At 48.7% G+C, this 21,001-nt stretch overlaps 1 protein-coding gene across 1 annotated transcript in view; it reads right to left on the bottom strand.

The window, feature by feature from the left end:
• Positions 1–21,001, bottom strand: part of LOC119970734 (probable ATP-dependent RNA helicase DDX60) — a 174,252-nt gene that overhangs the window by 18,758 nt on the left and 134,493 nt on the right. The window contains 6 exon segments of the mRNA XM_038805842.1: positions 2,207–2,348; positions 4,972–5,076; positions 7,572–7,772; positions 9,969–10,073; positions 12,551–12,703; positions 18,471–18,609. Of these exon segments, the coding sequence (XP_038661770.1) occupies positions 2,207–2,348; positions 4,972–5,076; positions 7,572–7,772; positions 9,969–10,073; positions 12,551–12,703; positions 18,471–18,609 (845 nt within the window).

Raw genomic sequence — 21,001 nt, 5'->3', positions numbered from 1 at the left:
TTTTAAAACCCTAGCCCATAACCAAATCGTTGAATTGGACTCAGATGAGCTGAAGAGCCTTCACTTGAGATGTGATTCAACAGAGCAGGTTCAAAAGGCTCCTAATTCATATCTTTGCATGTATTCGGCAGGGATCACATCTTTTTTTTAATAATCTTTATTATCGTCACAAGTAGGCTTACATTGACACTGCTAGGAAGTGACTGTGAAAATCCCCCAGTCGCCCCATTCCGGCGCCTGTTCGGGTACACTGAGGGAGAATTCAGAATGTCCAATTCACCTCACAAGCACGTCTTTCGGGACTTGTGGGAGGAAACCGGAGCACCCGGAGGAAACACACGCAGACATGGGGAGAACGTGCAGACTCCACACAGACAGTGACCCAAGCCGGAAATCAAGCCCGGGACCCTGGTGCTGTGAAGCAACAGTGCTAACAACTGTGCTACCGTGCTGCCCACCTGCAAAAAGCTTTGTGCATTAATGGATAACGGCATGGTCTGTGTGAGCTCCTGCTCTTGTTTTGATTGCCTGGGGAAATTTGGGGTTCAGAAATAAAACTGACCAAAATATTTTATTTCTCGTTTTCGCCTTTCACCCAGCAGATTACACGACTGGTCAGTCTGGACACTCTGTGACCGTGGAGCCGCTTCGATGCGCCGTTTGGTCTTTTCCTGCGAGTCATCTCGGCGTGTGCACGTGCAGCACTGTGCTGCACAGCTGCCTTTCCATCACAAGCAATTTTTCTTTCTGCTATGTGGAGTCTTGCTTGATTCTTGGGGCCCTTGCCTTGTTTGGGAACACCACCTCCCGCAGGTTCCCCTCCAAGTCACTCACCAACCTAGCTTGGGAATGTATCGCTGTTTGTTCACTGCCGCTGGGTCAAAATGCTGGAACTCCCCCGCTGACAGCACAGTGGGTGCACCTACACCATGTGGACTGCAGAGGCTCAAGAGGCAACTCACCACCATCTTCTCAGGGGCAACCAGGGATGGGCAATAAATTCCGAGCCTAACCAGCGACGTCAACATCCCGTAAATTAATTTTTATGAACTAAATTCGTGCCGAACGTGTCTCAGACTCAGCCAGTCGTGAGTTTGAGCTTTGCTCTGCCACAACAGGTATTACGATCCCGGACCAGACCATAACAGTGGCTAGGATACTGGACAGAAGCCCCAAATATTTATATTTTAATTTTGTACAACTGTGAGGGAAGGTTACCTCGCTCCAGGAGTGACTTCACGGGGTATGGTATATTAAAACAAACTTTATTACTAACACAGTATTAAAATATCTTTAACGTCACACAAGAAAATTACCCCTTAAACAATGCTAATCAATACAGTGACACAATAACCCTTAACTGCTATCTTTACTTCCACTCAAACAACAGAACCATCTCAGATCACAATCCACTTTGAAATACAGTTAGCACCAGGAATGCTTGCCATCTAGAGATGTCTTGAAATTCCACTTTGTACAAGAGAGATATTTTGATTGTTTTAACGAAAGAGTCCTGACCCTTTTAGAACAATGTAGAATCTCCAGCTGGCATCTTCAGAAACTACCTTCATAGCTTGACTTCCAGCTCCCCACTTCAAACTCTGAGCTGCTTGGAAAGAAACTGCTCGATTGAATACAGACCGATCTTTAACTGAACTGCATCGAGATCGGATGCTTGCCTTCTGTCCACACCCCAATCTAAAACCTAAACTGAACCCTCAACATCTGACTGCTTCAGCCCCTGGTTCCTCCCATTAACTGCATCATCTTACTAAGCTGAATGTCTCTAATGAACTACTCCACAGGGAACCCTCTTAATATATACAACAATCCATTAGCCCAACCTTTTACGGTGCTTTAATTGCACTTCTGGCTCCCAAAACCCCTAGCTGTCTTGCAAACCAAGATTTATAAAAACACTACTGCAGCAGTCATTAACCCAGGTTTACAGTTTCTCAGTGCAGTAATACTAGGCATGCCGTAAACACTTTCTTTCCTTCCCGCCATGGAGGGAGTGGGGCTGTCACAGAGACACAGAAGGAGGCCATTCGGCCCATCGGGATTGATGGAAGCCTCGTTTCCACGGTACATCCAGGACTTCCACTGATGTGCCGGCAAAGTTGTGGAGGGCTGATTGCGAGTGCTCCCTGCCCTACCCCACCCATCCCTAGGGAATTTCCTCACCTGACAAAAGTTTTATACTCACGTGGTTCGGGAGGCTGACAGATTTTGTGCAGCAGTCCAGTGACCAAGAACTGGATGAAAACAAAGTTGGCTGGCTCGTGATGATGGATGTGCGTCACTAGGCCTGCGAATCCCTGAGGCTGACCCTCTCGATCCAGGTAGCCCTAATGTGATCAATCATTGCCGTCAAATGTCCAGTTTCTTTCCCTTTTTACAAACTAACTTTCGCGCAAATCAGAAAATTCACTTTGAAGAAAGGCAAGATAGAGGAAGACGTACGTTTCGACAAGACATCCCAAATCATTTGTATTTTTGAAGTGTTGCCACTGTCGTAAGGCGGTAGCCAATTTGCGCACAGCGTGATCCCACAAACAAGATACAAACATACAAAGAAACGAATTGTGAGCGGGAGTAGGCCACTCAGCCCCTCCAGCCCGCTCCGCCATTCAATGAGATCAAGACTGATCTGATTGTGGCCTCAAACTGCACATTCCCGCTGACCCCGATAACCGGGAGGGCGGCCAAACCCCCACCCTGCATCACGTTCCGGCACCCATACCGGCCGCCATGGACGGGTGCCCTTCCGGGTTGGGGGGAGGGGGTAAGGTTATGGGTGTGTGGGGCGGGACGTGGTGCCAGGGGCACAGTGCTGGCTACTCACCCTGCTGCCCTGAGGGGGTTGTGCAGTTTCTTCCGACACTGCTGGCCAATCCGGACAGTGTTACCCACGGCCTCTGCCACCTGCGCCCAGGGACGGTCCATTGTGTTTGCACCAACCATTAAGCACCTATTGAGTTTAATCCCATTTTCCAGCACTTGGCTATTTCATTGCCCATCTAAATGCTTCTTAAATGTTGTGAGGGTTCCTGCCTCCACCACCCTTTTCAGGCAGCGAGTTCCAAACTCCCACCATCCTCTGGGTGAAAAAGTTTTCCCTCACACCTCCTCGAAACTTCCTGCCCCTTGCCTAAAATCTGTTCCCCCTGGTTATTGACCCTTCTGCTAAAGGGAAAAGTTTCTTCCTATCTACCCTATCTTCGCTCCTGATAATTTTGTACACCTCAATCAGGTTGCACAGTGGTTAGCACTGTTACTTCACTGGCTGGGTGGAGTCTGCATGTTCTCCCCCTGTCTGCGTGGGTTTCCTCCGGGTGCTCCGGTTTCCTCCCACAGTCCAAAGATGTACAGGTTAGGTGGACTGGCCATGATAAATTGCCCTTAGTGTCCAAAAAGGTTAGGTGGGGGTTACTGGGTTGCGGAGATAGGGTGCGGTGTGGGCTAGAATAGGGTGCTCTTTCCAAGGGCCGGTGCAGACTCGATGGGCTGAATGGCCTCCTTCTGCACTGTAAATTCTATGATCTGTCATGTGAGAGTACCTTTAAGAAATGGATGTTTAAGCAATGTACCTTTAAGAAATGAATGTTTAAGCAATGTACCTTTAAGAAATGGATGTTTAAGCAATGTACCTTTAAGAAATGGGGCAGCTCGTATTACTGAAGTGATGTCAGAGGGTGGGGGTAGCTGAGTTGAGCTCACTTCTGCTTTTTGGGAGTTTTAGTTTCAGTTTGAGAGAGCAGCTGAAAAGTGCCTGGCTGGTTTGCTGTGAGCTGTTTGAAAGGAAAAGCCAGTTTTGAGGAAAAGAGCTTGGGTGTGTCTGTGTTTGCAGTGAGCTGGATTTGCGGTGATCTCTGCCATGAAAGACTATCTCTGAAACATTTGGGTGATTTAAACTCATAATAGTAATGTCTTTAACCTGATGTGTTTCTGTTTAAAGATATTAAGTCTTTTGGAGGTTTGAAGGAACATTTTGAGGGATTATTTAGTGTTGTATTATTTTTGGGGTTATCTTTGAAGTAAGGGGTGTTAAGGGATCCAATGTTTATTTTAAAAGCTTAAGTTGAATTCATGGAATAAACATTGTTTTGTGTTTAAAAACCCACGTGTCAATAATTGTAATACCGCACCTGGAGTCCAAGCCGTGTGCTTCAAAAGCAACAATCCATTAAAGGGAGAGGCTGGTTGAACTCCATGATACATTTTGGGGTTCTGAAAATGCCGCTCCCACAACAGATCTATGACACCCGCAGCCTTCTCTGCTCCAAGGAAGACAACCCCGGCCTAACCAATCTCTCTTCATAGCTGAAACGCTCCAGGCCCGGCAACATCCTAGTGAATCTCCCCTGAACCCTTGCCAGTGCAATCACATCCTTCCTGTCGTGTGGTGGCCAGAACTGCACACAATGCTCCAGCCGTGACCTAACCAGCGTTTTATACAGCACCATCATAACCTCCCTGCTCTATTATTCTATGCCTACAGGGGCTGGTTTAGCACACTGGGCTAAATCGCTGGCTTTTAAAGCAGACCAAGGCAGGCCAGCAGCACGGTTCAATTCCCGTACCAGCCTCCCCGAACAGGCGCTGGAATGTGGCGACTAGGGGCTTTTCACAGTAACTTCATTTGAAGCCTACTCGTGACAATAAATGATTTTCATTTCATTTCATAAAGGCAAGTATCACATCTGCCTCCCATGTGGGAGAGCAGCCTGTGGTCCTCTGGGACTGTGGCGACATTTCCGTTTTATTTTATATGACGCATCCTTCAATATGTCGATTTACAGCTGGAAATTCCTTGGAGCCGATCCCTCTCCCTCCACTGAGATTTCCAATTTGCTTCCAACTCTGTAAACCCGGAGGAAATTCCTGACTAATTATTTCAAGCCGGAAGGTTCCGGAAGCCCGGGGAATTTGGACGGCACAATTGATTTAATGAACGGCTAATCTGCTCACCTGGCGGAGCAGAAACTGCAGCGAGAACAGGAAGTAGAGTTTGACAATGTTCTGTTTTTTGGGTTGGTTGTAGGTCATTAAGGAGTGTTGTAGGACTGACAATGCCTGTTGTGAAGAGAATTAAACATTAATACAGTGAGGCAAACACAACATCCGTGATGAAGCCTTCAGGTACTGGTTCACCACACAAATGGACTTTTCCCATTCATCACCCCAGCTGCCTGGTTGCCCCTCTCCTCTTGTTTTCCCTATTTTCTCCCTTACCCTCTCCTCAGTCCACCCCCCTCCCCGCTCTCTCCCCTCCCCTGTCCACTCACCTCCTCCCTCCCTTCCCACTGTGGTGATATGCATCACTGTAAATACACAAGGGGTTAATGTAAATACACTAGAACTAAGTAAACACTAGAGGGAGCACCAGAGACATGCAGACATACAGCTAATGAACACATAGAATAGGACACGGCCAATGGGCAGTCAAGACACCCAGAGGTGACACTACCACAAGGGGGCATTTAGACAACCCATATATAAAAGGACAGGGCACACATGCTCTTTCTCTTTCCACAGGCGACACTTAGAGAGAAGGACAAGGGCAGATCAGGAAGCATCACACCCACCGTATGGCTTAGAGCAGACTGGTTAGTTAGATTGAGTTACTATAGTAAGATTAGCAGGAGAGTCGAACTCAAGTAGGAGAATTGTTAACTGTTCAGTAAATGTGTTAAACCTATCTCCAAGTCTGAACCTTCCTTTGTCAGAGTATACATCAAGGAAGCAGCTTATGCTACATGAAGAGCATAACACAACACCCTCGACTTTCCTCTCTCCACCCGACCCCTCCCCCCCCCCTCCCCCATCCTCTGTCCACCCACTTCCTCCATTTCTCCCCTCTTGCCTCACCCCCTTCGTCACTCGGTTGTTCTTGGAGCTCCGCTCACCTTCAGACAATAACTCCCAGCTACCTTTCCCTCCCTGGCCCTCACCAATATTGATTTTGGAAAATCATTTGTCCAAAGAGAAGAAGGATATGTATAAATATTGAGAGAGAGCAAAAGACTGACAGAGAGCGAGAGACAGTGCAAGAGAGGGTAAAAGAGAGAGAAAGAAAAGAGAGAAACTGAGAGGCAGAATGAGAGAGGGAATGAAAGACAGAGGGCGGAATTCTCCGCAAAGGCCCCCCCCCAGGGGGCTAGGAGCGGCGTTCCGTAAATCTCGGCTGCCGGGCCTTGACGCTGGCCTCAAGGCGGCGTGCCGAGAATGATGCGGCCGGCAGCGCCTAATGACGTCAGCCGCCCATGCGCAGGTTGGCTGGTTCCAACCCGCGCATGCGCGGTTGCCGTCTTCCCCTCCGCTGCCCCGCAAGACGTGGAGGCTTGATCTTGCGGAGTGGCGGAGGGGAAAGAGTGCATCTCTTGGAGATGCCGGCCTGACGATCGGTGGGCACCGATCGCGGGCCAGTGCACTCCCGAGCACGGCCGTGGTGCTCGCTCCCCTCTCCGCCCCCCACAGGCCCCATACTCACCTTTGGCGCGCTGTTCACGCCGGCAGTGACCAGGTGTGGTTGCCGCTGGCGTGAACAGGTCGGGAACGGCAGGCCGCTCAGCCCGTCCGGGCCGGAGAATCGCGGATCGCCGTGAAAAAACAACGACCCCCGATTCTCCGAGCGGCGTTTCGCAAAATGCGACATGCTATTATGGGGGGGGGGGCGGTGGGAGAATCGGGGGGGGGGTGCCAGAGCGGCCCTCCCGCGATTCTCTCACCCGGGGTGGGAGCGGAGAATCGCGCCCAGAGAGTGAGGGAGAGTGAGAGGTAAAAGAGACAGGGAGAGAGGAAAGAGAGAGAGAGAGAGGTGGAGAGAGACAGAGTGGGACAGAAAAAGCGAGAAAGAGAAAAAAAACAATAAAACGGGCAAAAAAAGAATAGTCTGAATTGTGATAGATGACAGAGAGAGAGAAAGAGAGAGAGAGGGAGAGACTCAACCCCCTGCCCAATAGGAAGGAACATAGGAACAGGAGGAGCCCGCTCAGCCTCTGAGCTTGTTCCACCACTCAATTATTTCATGGTTGGCCTATAGCCCATCTCCATCTACCTGCCTTGGCCCTTTCTATGCGTGCCCAACAAAAATCATTCAATTTCACTGTTGTAATCACATAGAAATGGCCAAACAGCTTTTTCTTCCAACCAATCCGGCGTTAGTCTTTATCCTCCACCTGAGCTGTAATCCTAAAGCCATCCTGACCCCAGGCCATCTTATCCCTCATTCTCTCATTAACAACAGAGCTTGCATTTACATCGATCCTTAACATAGGGAATCAGAAGGTGCGTCACAGTGATGCAATGAAATCAGGTTTCACACAGGAGCCACAACGAAGCGACAGCGTTAGGTTTGACAGAATATCGAGGCAATGGAGGGATTCCACAACGAGGATGAGAAACAGAAAATTGAAGCGTTGCTTAATGGGAGCCGGTGTGGCTGAGTGAGCGCTGGGGTGATAGGGGAATGGGAGGTGGGGGGGGGGGGGGGGGGGGGGGGGGGGAACAGCAACGCAGAAAAGGAACGAGAAGGAGAAATTGGCAGAGTGAGAAAAATGTCAAAGTACCTTGGCCTTGGCATCGGCCTTGTCGTCTGCTCGAGCTGCCAACAGCATGAGGCGGAGAACCAAGGTTATACTCAGGGGGAACTGCCCCTTCAGTTGAGGGACATTGGCTTTTATCAGTCTCTGTATCTTCGGCAAAGGCACGTTCAGGAAAATCACCCTGCCGATATTATCCATGCCCCGACGGCCAGCTCTCCCAGACATCTGTAAAGTGAAGGGAGACAGCGACATTTTTGCACGGCTAGAGGGTCGGTAGAGGGAGGGATCCAGACAAGGGGCAACAGTCTCAGGGTAAGAGCTCACCATTTAGGATGGGGATGAGGAGAAATTTCTTCACCCGATGGGTTGTGACTCTTTGGAATTCCCATCCCAGAAGCGTTGGGTGCTGAGTCATTGACTGTATTTAAGACGGATGGTTGGACTCTGAGGGAATCAAGTGATATGGAGATCGTGCAGAGAGGTGGAGATGAGGCAGAAGATAAGCCATGATCGTATTGGGCAATGGAGGATGGTCAACTCACGCTCCTGTTTCTTATGTTTCTGCTTTCACAGGCCTGCAATCTCCTGCCCTGCCTAATATTGGGCAGCACGGTAGCATTGTGGATAGCACAATGGCTTCACAGCTCCAGGGTCCCAGGTTCGATTCCGGTTTGGGTCACTGTCTGTGCGGAGTCTGCACATCCTCCCCGTGTGAGTGTGGGTTTCCTCCGGGTGCTCCGGTTTCCTCCCACATTCCAAAGATGTGCAGGTTAGGTGGATTGGCCATGCTAAATTGCCCTTAGTGTCCAAAATTGCCCTTAGTGTTGGGTGGGGTTACTGGGTTATTGGGATAGCGGGAGGTGCTCCTTGGGTAGGGTGCTCTTTCCAAGAGCCGGTGCAGACTCGATGGGCCAAATGGCCTACTTCTGCACTGTAAATTCTATGATATATATCTATGATATTGGCAGATATGTCTTTCTTCTGAGGTTAACGACAGCGAAACAATGAAAACTTGACCCTTTCTAATCACATGGCCCAATTTTTAAAGGGATGCGTGATTGTAGGGGGCACAATGCATGGGAGCCCTGAAGTGGGCGGAGAATCTGAGCAGTCTGACGGGAATCGGACGTGGAGCACATCCCCCCCCCCCCCCCCCACCCTCCACCCCCCCCCCCCACACCCCCCACCCCCCCCACCCCGCCGCCGACACCATCCCAATCTCAACAGCTGTGCATCATGGCCGTGACATTCGTCAGAGTTTAGTCTGAACCTGAACAGATGCGCCTCCTACTGGCCTGCCAGGAGACTGCAGGGTTGGGTCCCAGACATTCGGTTCAGGGGGAGTCAGGCTGGAGGCAGTGGTGTCAGGGCTGAAAAGTGATCAAGAGGTTTGGGAGTTGGGGGCATCGAGGTTACGGGAGGTCCAACATGATTTGTAAAGCCGGAGAACTGCCACATGTTTTTACCACATGGCGAATTCAACCCAGAGGCTTCTTTCTGGTTGTATCACAGCTTGGTATGGAGCCTGCTCTGCACAAGACCGCAGGAAACTAAAAAAGGTCGTGAATGTAGCCCAGTCCATCACGCAAACCAGCAGCCTCCCATCCATTGACTCTGCCTACAATTCCCGCTGCCTCGGAAAGGCAGCCAGCATAATTAAGGACCCCACGAAACCCAGACGTACTCTCTTCCACCTCCTTCCATCAGGAAAAAGATAGAAAGGTTGAGGTCACGTACCAACCGACTCAAGAACAGTTTCTTCCCTGCTGCCATCAGACTTTTGAATACCTGGCATTAAGTTGATCTTTTCTCTACACCTTGCTATAAGGGCAGCATGGTAGCATTGTGGGTAGCACAATTGCTTCACAGCTCCAGGGTCCCAGGTTCGATTCTGGCTTGGGTCACTGTCTGTGCGGAGTCTGCACATCCTCCCCGTGTCTGCGTGGGTTTCCTCCGGGTGCTCCGGTTTCCTCCCACAGTCCAAAGATGTGCAGGTTAGGTGGATTGGCCATGCTAAATTGCCCTTAGTGTCCAAAATTGCCCTTAGTGTTGGTTGGGGTTATTGGGATAGGGTGGAGGTGTTGAACTTGGGTAGGGTGCTCTTTCCAAAAGCCAGTGCAGACTCAATGGGCTGAATGGCCTCCTTCTGCACTGTAAATTCTATGATAAGTGTAACATTATATTCTGCAGTCTCTCCTTCCTTCCCTATGCACGGTATGCGTTGTCTGTACAGCATGCAAGAAACAATACTTTTCACTGTATAAACCAAATCAACTCATATTTTCACTCTGGGCCTTGGTGAGGCCTCATATTGGGCCTGAGCCCCGGAGCACAGGGCCCCAGAGGCCTGTTGGCGAAACAGATGGTACGATCTTGCCACAAACTATCTCTCATTACGTGACCACATTCTGCTTCTTCTACCTGTCTGTAAGTGAGAGAATCCAAGTGCACTGAATCATGAAGAAAGACAGCAGTCTTGCATGGCATGTTGATTCCCAAAGCAAGGGTCGATGTAGCACTAACCACCTGAATAGAAAAAGAGAGAGGTTCAGCAATTTACACTCAGAACTTTCTCCGACTGTGCCCTTGAGCCTGTGTGTTTACACGTCTCAATTGATATTATTTCACACGATAAAAGGGTTCAAAAGGCATTATTTGCTTTCATAGGAAATAATTATACAAAGATCACCATCATTACCAATAATAATGCACAGACAATGATAGACATTATTCAAAAACTACCCACATACTCAGGCCAATATGTACGATACAGGATACTGGCGATTCTACCACTAAACCACTTTCAATCTTAAAGAGCTGAGTGTAGGGTTCTTAGAATTATCATAGAATTTAGAGTGCAGAAGGAGGCCATTCAGCCCATCGAGTCTGCACCGGCTCTTGTAAAGAGCACCCGACCCAAGGTCAACACCTCCACCCTATCCCCATAACCCAGTAACCCCACCCAACACAGTTTGGGGAGATATCACAATGATATCTCCCCAAACTGCCACTCTGACTGAATGGCCTATCACGTTGTTCAACTGGAGGCAGTTGCAAGAGCGCAAGGCGAACATCAAATGCCTTTGACTCCCTTGTCATGCAATAATCTATCTACCATGGCCTCAAAAAATATTCAATGGCCCAACCACCACATCTCTCCGGGAGCTTTCAGACAAAGTCAGCATGGATTTACGAAAGGAAAATCCTGCTTGACAAATCCACAAGAATTCTTTGAAGAAGTAACTAGTAGAGTTGACCAGGGAGAACCGGTGGATGTGGTTTATTTGGACTTTCAGAAGGCTTTCAACAAGGTCTCACATAGCAGATTACTATGTAAAGTTAAAGCGCATGGCATTGCGGGCAGTGTCTCGAGATGGATAGGAAGCTGGTTAGCAGACAGGAAGCAAAAATTTTGAATAAATGGGTCTTTTTCTGATTGGCAGTTACCAGTGGGGTACCACAGGGATCTGCGCTAGTACCCAAACTCACATTATCTATTAATGATTTGGATGAAGGAACTAAATGTATTATCTCCAAATTTGCAGATGATACAAAGTTGTGTGGGAGAATGAGCTGTGAGGAAGACACAAAGATGCTTCAGCTGGATTTGGACAGGCTGAGTGAGTGGCCGCATGCATGGAAGATGCAGTATAATGTGTATAAATGTGAGGTTATTGGCTTCGGTAGCAAAAATAGGAAGGCAGATTATTAATTGAATGGGCGTAAATTGAGAGAGGTAGATACCCAGCGAGACCTTGGTGTCCTCGTGCATCAGTCACTGAAAGTAAGCGCGCAGGTACAGCAGGCAGTAACAAAGGCAAACGGTCTGTTGGCCTTCATAGCGAGAGGGTTTGAGAATAGGGACAGGGCTAGATTTACTGCAATTGGATAGGGCATTGGTGAGGCTATACCAGCGAAGGTTCACCAGGCTGGTTCCTGTGGTGGCAGGAGTGTCATATGAGGAGAGACTAAATGGTTAGGATTATATTCATTGGAGTTTAGAAGAGTGAGAGGGGATTTCATAGAAACTTAAAACATTTTAACAGGATTAGACAGTGTAGATTCAGAAAGAATGTTCCTGATGGTGGGGGAGTCCAGAATTAGGGGTCATAGTTTAAGGATCAGGGGTAAACCTTTTAGGTCTGAGGTGAGGAGAAATCTCTTCACCCAGAGAGTGGTGAATCTGTGGAATTCACTCCCACAGAAAGTAGTTGAGGTCAAAACATTGTGTAATTTCGAGAATGAGTTAGATACAGCTCTTGGGGCAAAAGGGATGAAGGGATATTGGGGGGGGGGGAGGGGGGGAGGGCGGGGGATGTGGGATCAGGATCCACCCTGTCAAGCCTTCTCATGATCTTATGTTACAATAAAATCGTCCCTCAATCTTCTGAACTATCTGTGCTAAACATACAAGATTGACAGACATGGAAAAATACCATGGTGGTGGTACAGGGGCTGGTTTAGCTCACAGGGCTAATCGCTGGCTTTGAAAGCAGACCAAGGCAAGCCAGCAGCACGGTTCGATTCCCGTAACAGCCTCCCCGAACAGGTGCCGGAATGTGGCGACTAGGGGCTTTTCACAGTAACTTCATTTGAAGCCTATTCGTGACAATAAGCGATTTACTTTACTTTACTTTACCATCAGTACTAAACTGTTCTTCCCTCCACACCCCTCCATCTTCTCCAGCTCCCATCCCAATCTCCGCAACTGCCTCCCTTTCCCTTCCCAAAAAGACAATGGCCAAAAACCCTCCCTCCACCCACTCAAGTGATCAAAACCAATCCTGGAGATCACATGGACAGAGACGTTTATCCTTCTGCACCTCGGTTCTGGTAAGGGACCAGCTCAGCTCCCTCTTGAAGGGAGACATGCGTTCCTCTCCCACTCCGTACTCTGACACCATTTAAACTCATACCCTCTGGCCTGTCATCAATCTGTCAATTTATTAATAGACAGGCCCTCAAAGCAACCTCACACATTGCAACATAAAATGATTACTGACCTTGATAAACCCACGCCTGAATAGCATTTCCACAGCTTGTCTTATTCTTAAGTTCATGGACCCATGGTGGCAGCCAATGCCCCGACGTAGCATTGAACAAAAATGTTTAGAATTGTGTACTCGGCTCATACGGTAAAAAATCTTGTCCATGAACTGCAGGAGAAAAAAGTGGAAACTGTTGAGCTGTCTAATGAAACCCTGTTCTTCAATTCATTATTTGTTCTCTCGTTGACTGTTCGCTCCGCTGTGTTCAGCTACCATTGGTAATTAGGCAGTGTGTACTTACGTGTCAGGTGTTGTAATATGCCTTTAAGGAATTGCAGCATGACATCACCAGGAAGGAAAGGTGTCATGTGATCCAGCTTTACCATAAGAAATTGGAACAGGAGAAGGCAGTTCGGCCCCTCGTGCCTGTTCCACCATTCACTAAGATCATGGTGGCCCGGCATTCCTCACATCCACTTTCCTGCCCTTTCGCCGTAACCCTTGACTCCCTTACTGATCAAGGATCTATCTATCTCAGCCTTAAATATAACACAGTTTCACTTTTGCCTTCACACACGCATACCTCCAAAGGAAAACTTGTAGCTCAGTGGCTCGCATCCCGACCTTCCAGCCAGGAGCTGTGGGTTCAAGTCCTGCTTCAGGATTCGATGGCGAGGAAAGTTGTGTTCATAATGTGGACAGACAGGTTAGTAATCTTCCTGTAAACGCTTCCAAAATACCTGATGACAGGTGCGATGAGTGGGAGAGGTTCTTAGTCAGCCAGGTTGCAGAGAGCAATGACACATCACTGCAGTACTTTGCTCATTCTAGATCAACCCAATGGGTGCACATGGTAACTAAAGCTCTCGTCAGCCCTGGTATGAGGAGGAGGGTGTTGGAAAGATAAGTACACATAGCTTCTGCAGCTCTGGTGACTTTCAGATTTAGATCCACTTTCATGAGCGCCGAGCCTAAATAAATGAATCCACAACGGGCTCGCACAGTGCCTTATGAGTGACTTGTGCCTTCATGCCATTATAAAAACATGGTGCACAGCATTGCTCTCCTAAATGACATAGTGCTCAGCCTGTCAGCAAGAAACAGTATAGGATGGGACATGGGGAACAGTCTTAGATTGTATTACAGGGCGTGAGACAACCCTTAATATTCTGGTCAGTCACGATGTGGAGATGCCGGTGTTGGACTGGGGTGAGCACAGTAAGAAGTCTGACAACACCAGGTTAAAGTCCAACATGTTTGTTTCAAACACTAGCTTTCGGAAACTTCCTCACCTGAGGAAGGAGCAGTGCTCCGAAAGCTAGTGTTTGAAACAAACATGTTGGACTTTAACCTGGTGTTGTCAGACTTCTTAATGTGATCAGAAATATCCTTCCTGCATCTAACCTGTCTCGTCCTGTTAGATTTTTAGAGGTTTCAATGAGATCCCACCTCCCCCCGCCTCCTCCCATTCTTCGAAACTCCAGGCAGTATAATCTTAACCAATTCAATCTCTCCTCATTCGCCAGTCCCACCATCCCAGGAATCAGCCTGGTGAACCTTTGCTGCACTCCCTCCATAGCAAGAACATCCTTCCTCAGATAAGGAGACCAAAACTGCACACAATACTCCAGGTGTGACCTCACCAAGGCCCTGTATAATTGCAGCAAGACATCCCTGCTCCTGTACTCACATCCTCTAGCTATGAAGGCCAACATACTATTTGCCTTCTTTTCTTTTTGCTTTTTTAAATAAATTTAGAGTACCCAATTCATTTTTCCAATTAAGGTGCAATTTAGCGTGGCCAATCCACCTAGCCTGCACATCTTTTGCATTTTGGGGGTGAAACCCACACAAACACAGGGAGAATGTGCAAACTCCACACAGACAGTGACTCACAGCCGGGATCGAACCTGGGACCTCGGCGCTGTGAGGTAACAGGGCTAACCCACCGCGCCACCGGGCAGGCCCTCTATTTGACTTCTTTACTGCCTGCTGTACCTGCATGCTTACCTTCAGTGACTGGTGTACAAGGACACCCAGGTCTCATTGCACATTCCCCTCTCTCAATCTATAGCCATTCAGATAATAGTCTGTCTTCCTGTTTTTGCTACCAAAGTGGATTTGGATTATCTAAATGATACTGCATCTGCCATGCATTTGCCCACTCACTCAACTTGTCCAAATCACACTGAAGCATTTCTGCATCCTCCTCACAGCTCACCCTCCTACCCAGCTTTGTGTCATCTACAAACTGGGAGATATTACACTTAGTTCCCTCATCTGAATTTTAATATACATTGTGAATAGCTGGAGTCTTCGCACTGATCCCTGCAATAACCCTCTAGTCACTACCTGCCACGTGGAAAAAGGCTCGTTTGTTCCCATTCTTTATTTATTTCTGCCAAATAGTTTTCTCTCCATCTCAATACACTACCCCGACCCCAAGCACTTGAACGTCACACGTTAATCTGTTATGTGGGACTTTGCCTTCTGAAAATACAAATAGAACGCATCCGCTGGCTCCCCCCTTATCAACTCTACTAGTAACATCCTCAAAGGATTCCAGTAGATTTGTCAAGCATGGTTTGTGTGGGCCTCACCCCCATAACCCAAAGATGTGCAGGCTAGGTGGACTGGCCATGCTAAATTGCCCCTTAATTTACATTTAGAAAATTGTCAAGCATGATTCCCCTTTTGTAAACCCAATGCTGACTCTGTCCGATCCAGCCATTGTTTCCCAAGTGCTCCGCTGTAAAATCTTCGATAACGGATTCTAGAATTTTCCCCACGACCAACGTCAGGCTGACTGGTCTGATTTCTTTCAGTTCCTCCCTCTCACTAAACCCTGCGCTCCCCAACGTTTCTGATATGTTATTTGTGCCCTCTTTTGTGAAGACAGAACCAAAGTATGTATTGAGTTGGCCAGCCATTTCTTTGTTCCCCGTTAAACATTTCCCAGTCTTTGACTGTAAGAGACCTAAATTTGCCTTCACCAATCTTTTTCCCTTCACTTACCTATAGAAACCTTTAGTTAGTATAAATGTTCCCCGCAAGCTTTCTCTTGTACTCTATTTTCCCCTTCTTAATCAGTCCCTTTGTCCTCCTTTGCTGAATTCTAAACTGCTCTCAATCTATTGTTTTTTTTTACAGATAATTTGTATGCCTCTTCCTTGGATCTAACACGATCTCTAATTTCCCCGGTAAGCCATGGTTTGGCCATCTTTCCCATTTTAATTTTGCATCAGACAGGAACAAACAATTGTTGCCGTTCAGCCATGCGCCCCTTAAATGTTTGCCATTGCCTCGCCAATTTCATTCCTTGAAGTAACATTCCCCAATCCACTTATTGGCTAGCTAACAGGAAGCAGGGAGTTGGCATGAACGGGTCATTTCTGGTTGGCAAGACGTAACAAGTTGTTTGAGGAAGAAAGAACAGTACAGCCCAGGAACAGGCCCTTCGGCCCTTCAAGCCTGTATCGGTCAGGATGTTTGGCACAGGGATCAGTGCTGTGGCCACAACTGTTTACAATTTATATTGATGACATGGACCAAAGGGTTGAGGGGATGGTCTCTAAATTTTCAGATGATACAAAGACAATAGGAAAGTAAGTTGTGAAGAAGACATAAGGAGGCTACAGAAAGATATAGGCAAAATACCGTGGATGCTGGATACTGAAACAGAACAGGGGATGCTGGGAAACCCCAGCTGGTCTGGCAACGTCTGTAGGAGAGAGAAACAGAGTCAATGTTTCAAGTCCGTCCGGCTCTTCATCAGAACTGAAGAGAGGGAGAATATGTTAGATAATAAATTAATATAGATAGATTAGGTGAGTAGGAATAGATGTGGAAAATGGGGTATAAATGTAAGGACATGTGAAATTGTCCATTTTGGCAGGAAGAATAAAATAGGCTAGGTGCATATCCACTGGAGTACAGAGGAGTAAGTGGCAAAGTGATTGAAATGTGGAAGATCCTGAGGGGTCTTGACAGGATCAATGCGAAGAGGATGTTTCCTTGTGTGGGAGAAGCTAGGATTAGGAGCTGCTCTTTAAAATAAGAGGTTACTCATGCAAAATGGAGATGACGGCAATTTTTTCCCCTCAGAGGGTCTTGGGTCTCTGAAACTCTCTTCCTCAAAAGGCAGAATTTTTGAATATTTTTAAGCCAGAGCGCGATAGATTCTTGATTAATAGGGGGGTGGGGGGGGTGAAAGGTTATCGGGGACATGCAACCTATCAGGTGACTATCAGATCAGCGACAATCATATCCAATGGCGGAGGCAGGCGGAGGCAGGCAGGTCGAGGGGCCGAATGGCCTACTCCTGCTCCTCATTCATATGTTCATATGCAAGAAGCGATGTGGCCCTATAACCAGCCCTGTAGCCAGCGGAAGGGACCCCTGTCACCTGGGAATCAAGTGAGTGGATTATTGTTCACTCATGTCTTTTTGGGAAGGAAACATGGTGGACGATGGCATAGTGGCAATGACGTTCAACTGACATCATTGGCAGTTGGTGCAATTTCAATTCAAATAATAAATATGGAATATAAAGCTAGCCTCAGGAATGGTGACCATGAAAACTATCGTCAGTTGTTGTAAAAATCTAGTACCTTTTGAGAGGGAAATCTGCCGTCCTTATCTGGTCTGGCCTACATGTGACTCCAGACTCACAGCAATGAGGTTGACTCTTCACTGGCCTCTAAAAAGTTATAGCAAGCCACTCAGTTCAAGGGTACTTAGGGATGGGTCACAAATCCTGGCCTTGCCAGCAACACCCACATCCCAATGGAAGAAGGGAAAACCCCAGCTCAGCAAAAGGTAGTTGGTTCATTACTGCGCTCTGAAATCGCTCAGAAAGCGATGCTGAGGCCACCACCTTTCTTTACAGATGCACCATAGAAAGCATCCTATCAGGCTGCATCACAGCCTGCTATGGCAACTGCTCTCACAAGACCGGAAGAAACTATAGAGAGTCGTGAACACAGCCCAGTCCATCGCGCAAACCTGCCTCCCATCTATTGACTCAGTCTAAACGTCCCGCTGCCTGGGGAAAGCGGGCAGCATAATCATAGACCCCTCCCACCCGGCTTACTCACTCTTCCAACTTCTTCCATCGGGCAGGAGATACAAAAGTTTGAGAACACGCACGGACAGACTCAAAAGCAGCTTCTTCCCCGCTGTTACCAGACTCCTGAATGACCCTCTTATGGACTGAACTGATCTCGCCACACATCTTCTCTACTGAGTAGTACTACACGCCGTATGCTTCACCCGATGTCTCTGTCTATGTATTTACGCTGTGTATTTATCATATGACCTCTGTTTTTTAATGTATGGGTGGCACGGTAGCACAGTGGTAGCGTCAGGGACCCGGGTTCGATTCTTGGCTTGGGTCACTGTGCAGAGTCTGTCTGTTCTCCCCGTGTCCGTGTGGGTTTCCTCCGGGCGCTCCGGTTTCCTCCCACAAGCCCTGAAAGACGTGCTGTTAGGTGAATTAGACATTCTGAATTCTCCCTCACTGTACCCGAACTGGCGCCGGAGTGTGGCAACTAGGGGATTTTCACAGTAACTTCATTGCGGTGTTAATGTAAGCCTACTTGTGATACAAATAAAGATTATAATAAAGATTATTAATGTTTTTTCATGTCTGGACTGTACACAGATCAATACTTTCCACTGTACCTCGGTACACGAGACAATAAATCTAAATCCAAAATCCAAATCTTTCACAAGGAGGATTGCTGGGCTTTACCAACGATAAGGACAACCAATGGATGAATAATAAAAAGGATGGAATGCCCGTCTTTCCATTCGGATGCCTTGTTGCTTTCTCTACTATCAGCTTGCTCTTCCAGCGAGTTATGGAAGGCTGGCGGAAGGGGTATAATGCCGTACATTGTGAGATGACCCGATCATGCAAGATCCAGCCCTTTACCTCTTTATCTGCTGCTGAAATCGATGCAAAAGTGCAGTCTGACGGGATCTCATAAAATGTTTGGCATTTCTCGTATAACATGTCATATCGGGCCTGGTATTGCCTCAGTTTTTCTTCTTGCTTTTTGGTTGGCTTCGTCCTTTCAAAATAGAAATTAACAAAGAACCCGATGAACAAATATCAACGATATTGACGGTGAGATATCTGCACTATTATTACCATTGCCACACAGGCTGTTTAGAGGTGCCCACGTTTCAATGTGACATTAAACTGGGGCCGTCTACCCACTTTGGTGTCCATTAAAATGATCCTGCGACACTATTTTGAAGACCAATAGGGCAATTGCCCCACTATCAGGGGCTGGTTTAGCACAGGGCTAAATAGCTGGCTTTTAAAGCAGACCAGGGCAGGCCAGCAGCGCGGTTCAATTCCCTTACCAGCCTCCCCGAACAGGCGCCGGAATGTGGCGACTAGGGGCTATTCACAGTAAATTCATTTGAAGCCAACTTGTAACAATATGCGATTTTCATTCCATTTCATTTCAATATCTTGCCCACTGTTTATCTGTCAACCAACATCACTGAAGACGGACTGTCAGATCACAGTCACATTGCTGTTTGTGGGGCACCAACATCACTGAAGACGGACTGTCAGATCACAGTCACATTGCTGTTTGTGGGGCTCACTGAAGACGGACTGTCAGATCACAGTCACATTGCTGTTTGTGGGGCTCACTGAAGACGGACTGTCAGATCACATTCACATTGCTGTTTGTGGGGCTCACTGAAGACGGACTGTCAGATCACAGTCACATTGCTGTTTGTGGGGCTCACTGAAGACGGACTGTCAGATCACAGTCACATTGCTGTTTGTGGGGCTCACTGAAGACGGACTGTCAGATCACAGTCACATTGCTGTTTGTGGGGCTAGGCTGTAACGCAATCTAGGGAATTTTGAACTTGTGCAAGGTGAGATAAGAGAATTCAAGTTCATTTAACATTTCATCCAAAAGACAGCATATCTGACAGTGTGGCACTCCCTCAGTACCACATTCCCTCAGTACCGTACTCCCTCAGTACCGCATTCCCTCAGTACCGCATTCCCTCAGTACCGCACTCCCTCAGTACCGCACTCCCTCAGTACCGCATTCCCTCAGTACCGCACTCCCTCAGTACCGCACTCCCTCAGTACCGCACTCCCTCAGTACCGCACTCTCTCAGTACCGCACTCCCTCAGTATCGCATTCCCTCAGTACTGCACTCCCTCAGTATCCCACACCCTCATAACCGCACTCCCTCAGTACTGCACTCCCTCAGTATCCCACACCCTCATAACCGTACTCCCTCAGTACTGTACTCCCTCAGTATCGCACACCCTCATAACTGCACTCCCTCGGTGCCGCACTCCCTCGGTACCGCACTCGCTCGGTGCCGCACTCCCTCGGTGCCGCACTCCCTCGGTGCCGCACTCCCTCGGTGCCGCACTCCCTCAGTATCGCACACCCTCAGTACCGCACTCCCTCAGTATCGAACACCCTCAGCAAAGCACGCCCTCAGTACCGCACTCCCTCAGTACCGCACTCGCTCAGTACCGCGCTCCCTCAGTACCGCACACCCTCAGTATCCCACACCCTCATAACCGCACTCCCTCAGTACCGCACACCCTCAGTATCCCACACCCTCATAACCGCACTCCCTCAGTACTGTACTTCCTCAGTATCGCACACCCTCATAACCGCACTCCCTCAGAACCGCACTCCCTCAGTACTGTACTCCCTCAGTATCGCACACCCTCATAACCGCACTCCCTCAGTACCGCACTCCCTCAGTACCGCACTCCCTCAGTACCGCACTCCCTCAGTATCGCACACCCTCATAACCGCACTCCCTCAGTGCCGCATTCCCTCAGTCCTGCACTCCCTCATAACCGCACTCCCTCAGTATCGCACGCCCTCAGTATCCCACACCCTCATAACTGCACTCCCTCAGTACCGCACTCCCTCAGTACCGCACTCCCTCAGTACCGCACTCCCTCAGTATTGCACACCCCCATAACTGCACTTCCTCAGTCCTGCACTCCCTCATAACCGCACTCCCTCAGTATTGCACACCCCCATAACTGCACTTCCTCAGTCCTGCACTCCCTCATAGCCGCACTTCCTCAGTATCGCACGCCCTCAGTATCCCACACCCTCATAACTGCACTCCCTCAGTACCGCGCTCCCTCAGTGCCGCACTCCCTCCATGCCGCACTCCCTCAGTGCCGCACTCCCTCCGTGCCGCACTCCCTCCGTGCCGCACTCCCTCCGTGCCGCACTCCCTCAGTGCCGCACTCCCTCAGTGCCGCACTCCCTCCGTGCCGCACTCCCTCCGTGCCGCACTCCCTCCGTGCCGCACTCCCTCCGTGCCGCACTCCCTCCGTGCCGCACTCCCTCTGTGCCGCACTCCCTCGGTGCCGCACTCCCTCGGTGCCGCACTCCCTCCGTGCCGCACTCCCTCAGCGCCGCACTCCCTCAGCGCCGCACTCCCTCA

Source organism: Scyliorhinus canicula, chromosome 8 (assembly GCF_902713615.1).
Source record: "Scyliorhinus canicula chromosome 8, sScyCan1.1, whole genome shotgun sequence".
Lineage (NCBI taxonomy): Eukaryota > Metazoa > Chordata > Chondrichthyes > Carcharhiniformes > Scyliorhinidae > Scyliorhinus > Scyliorhinus canicula.
The sequence above is the reverse complement of the archived record's forward strand: the minus strand, read 5'-3'. Positions and strand labels throughout refer to the sequence as shown.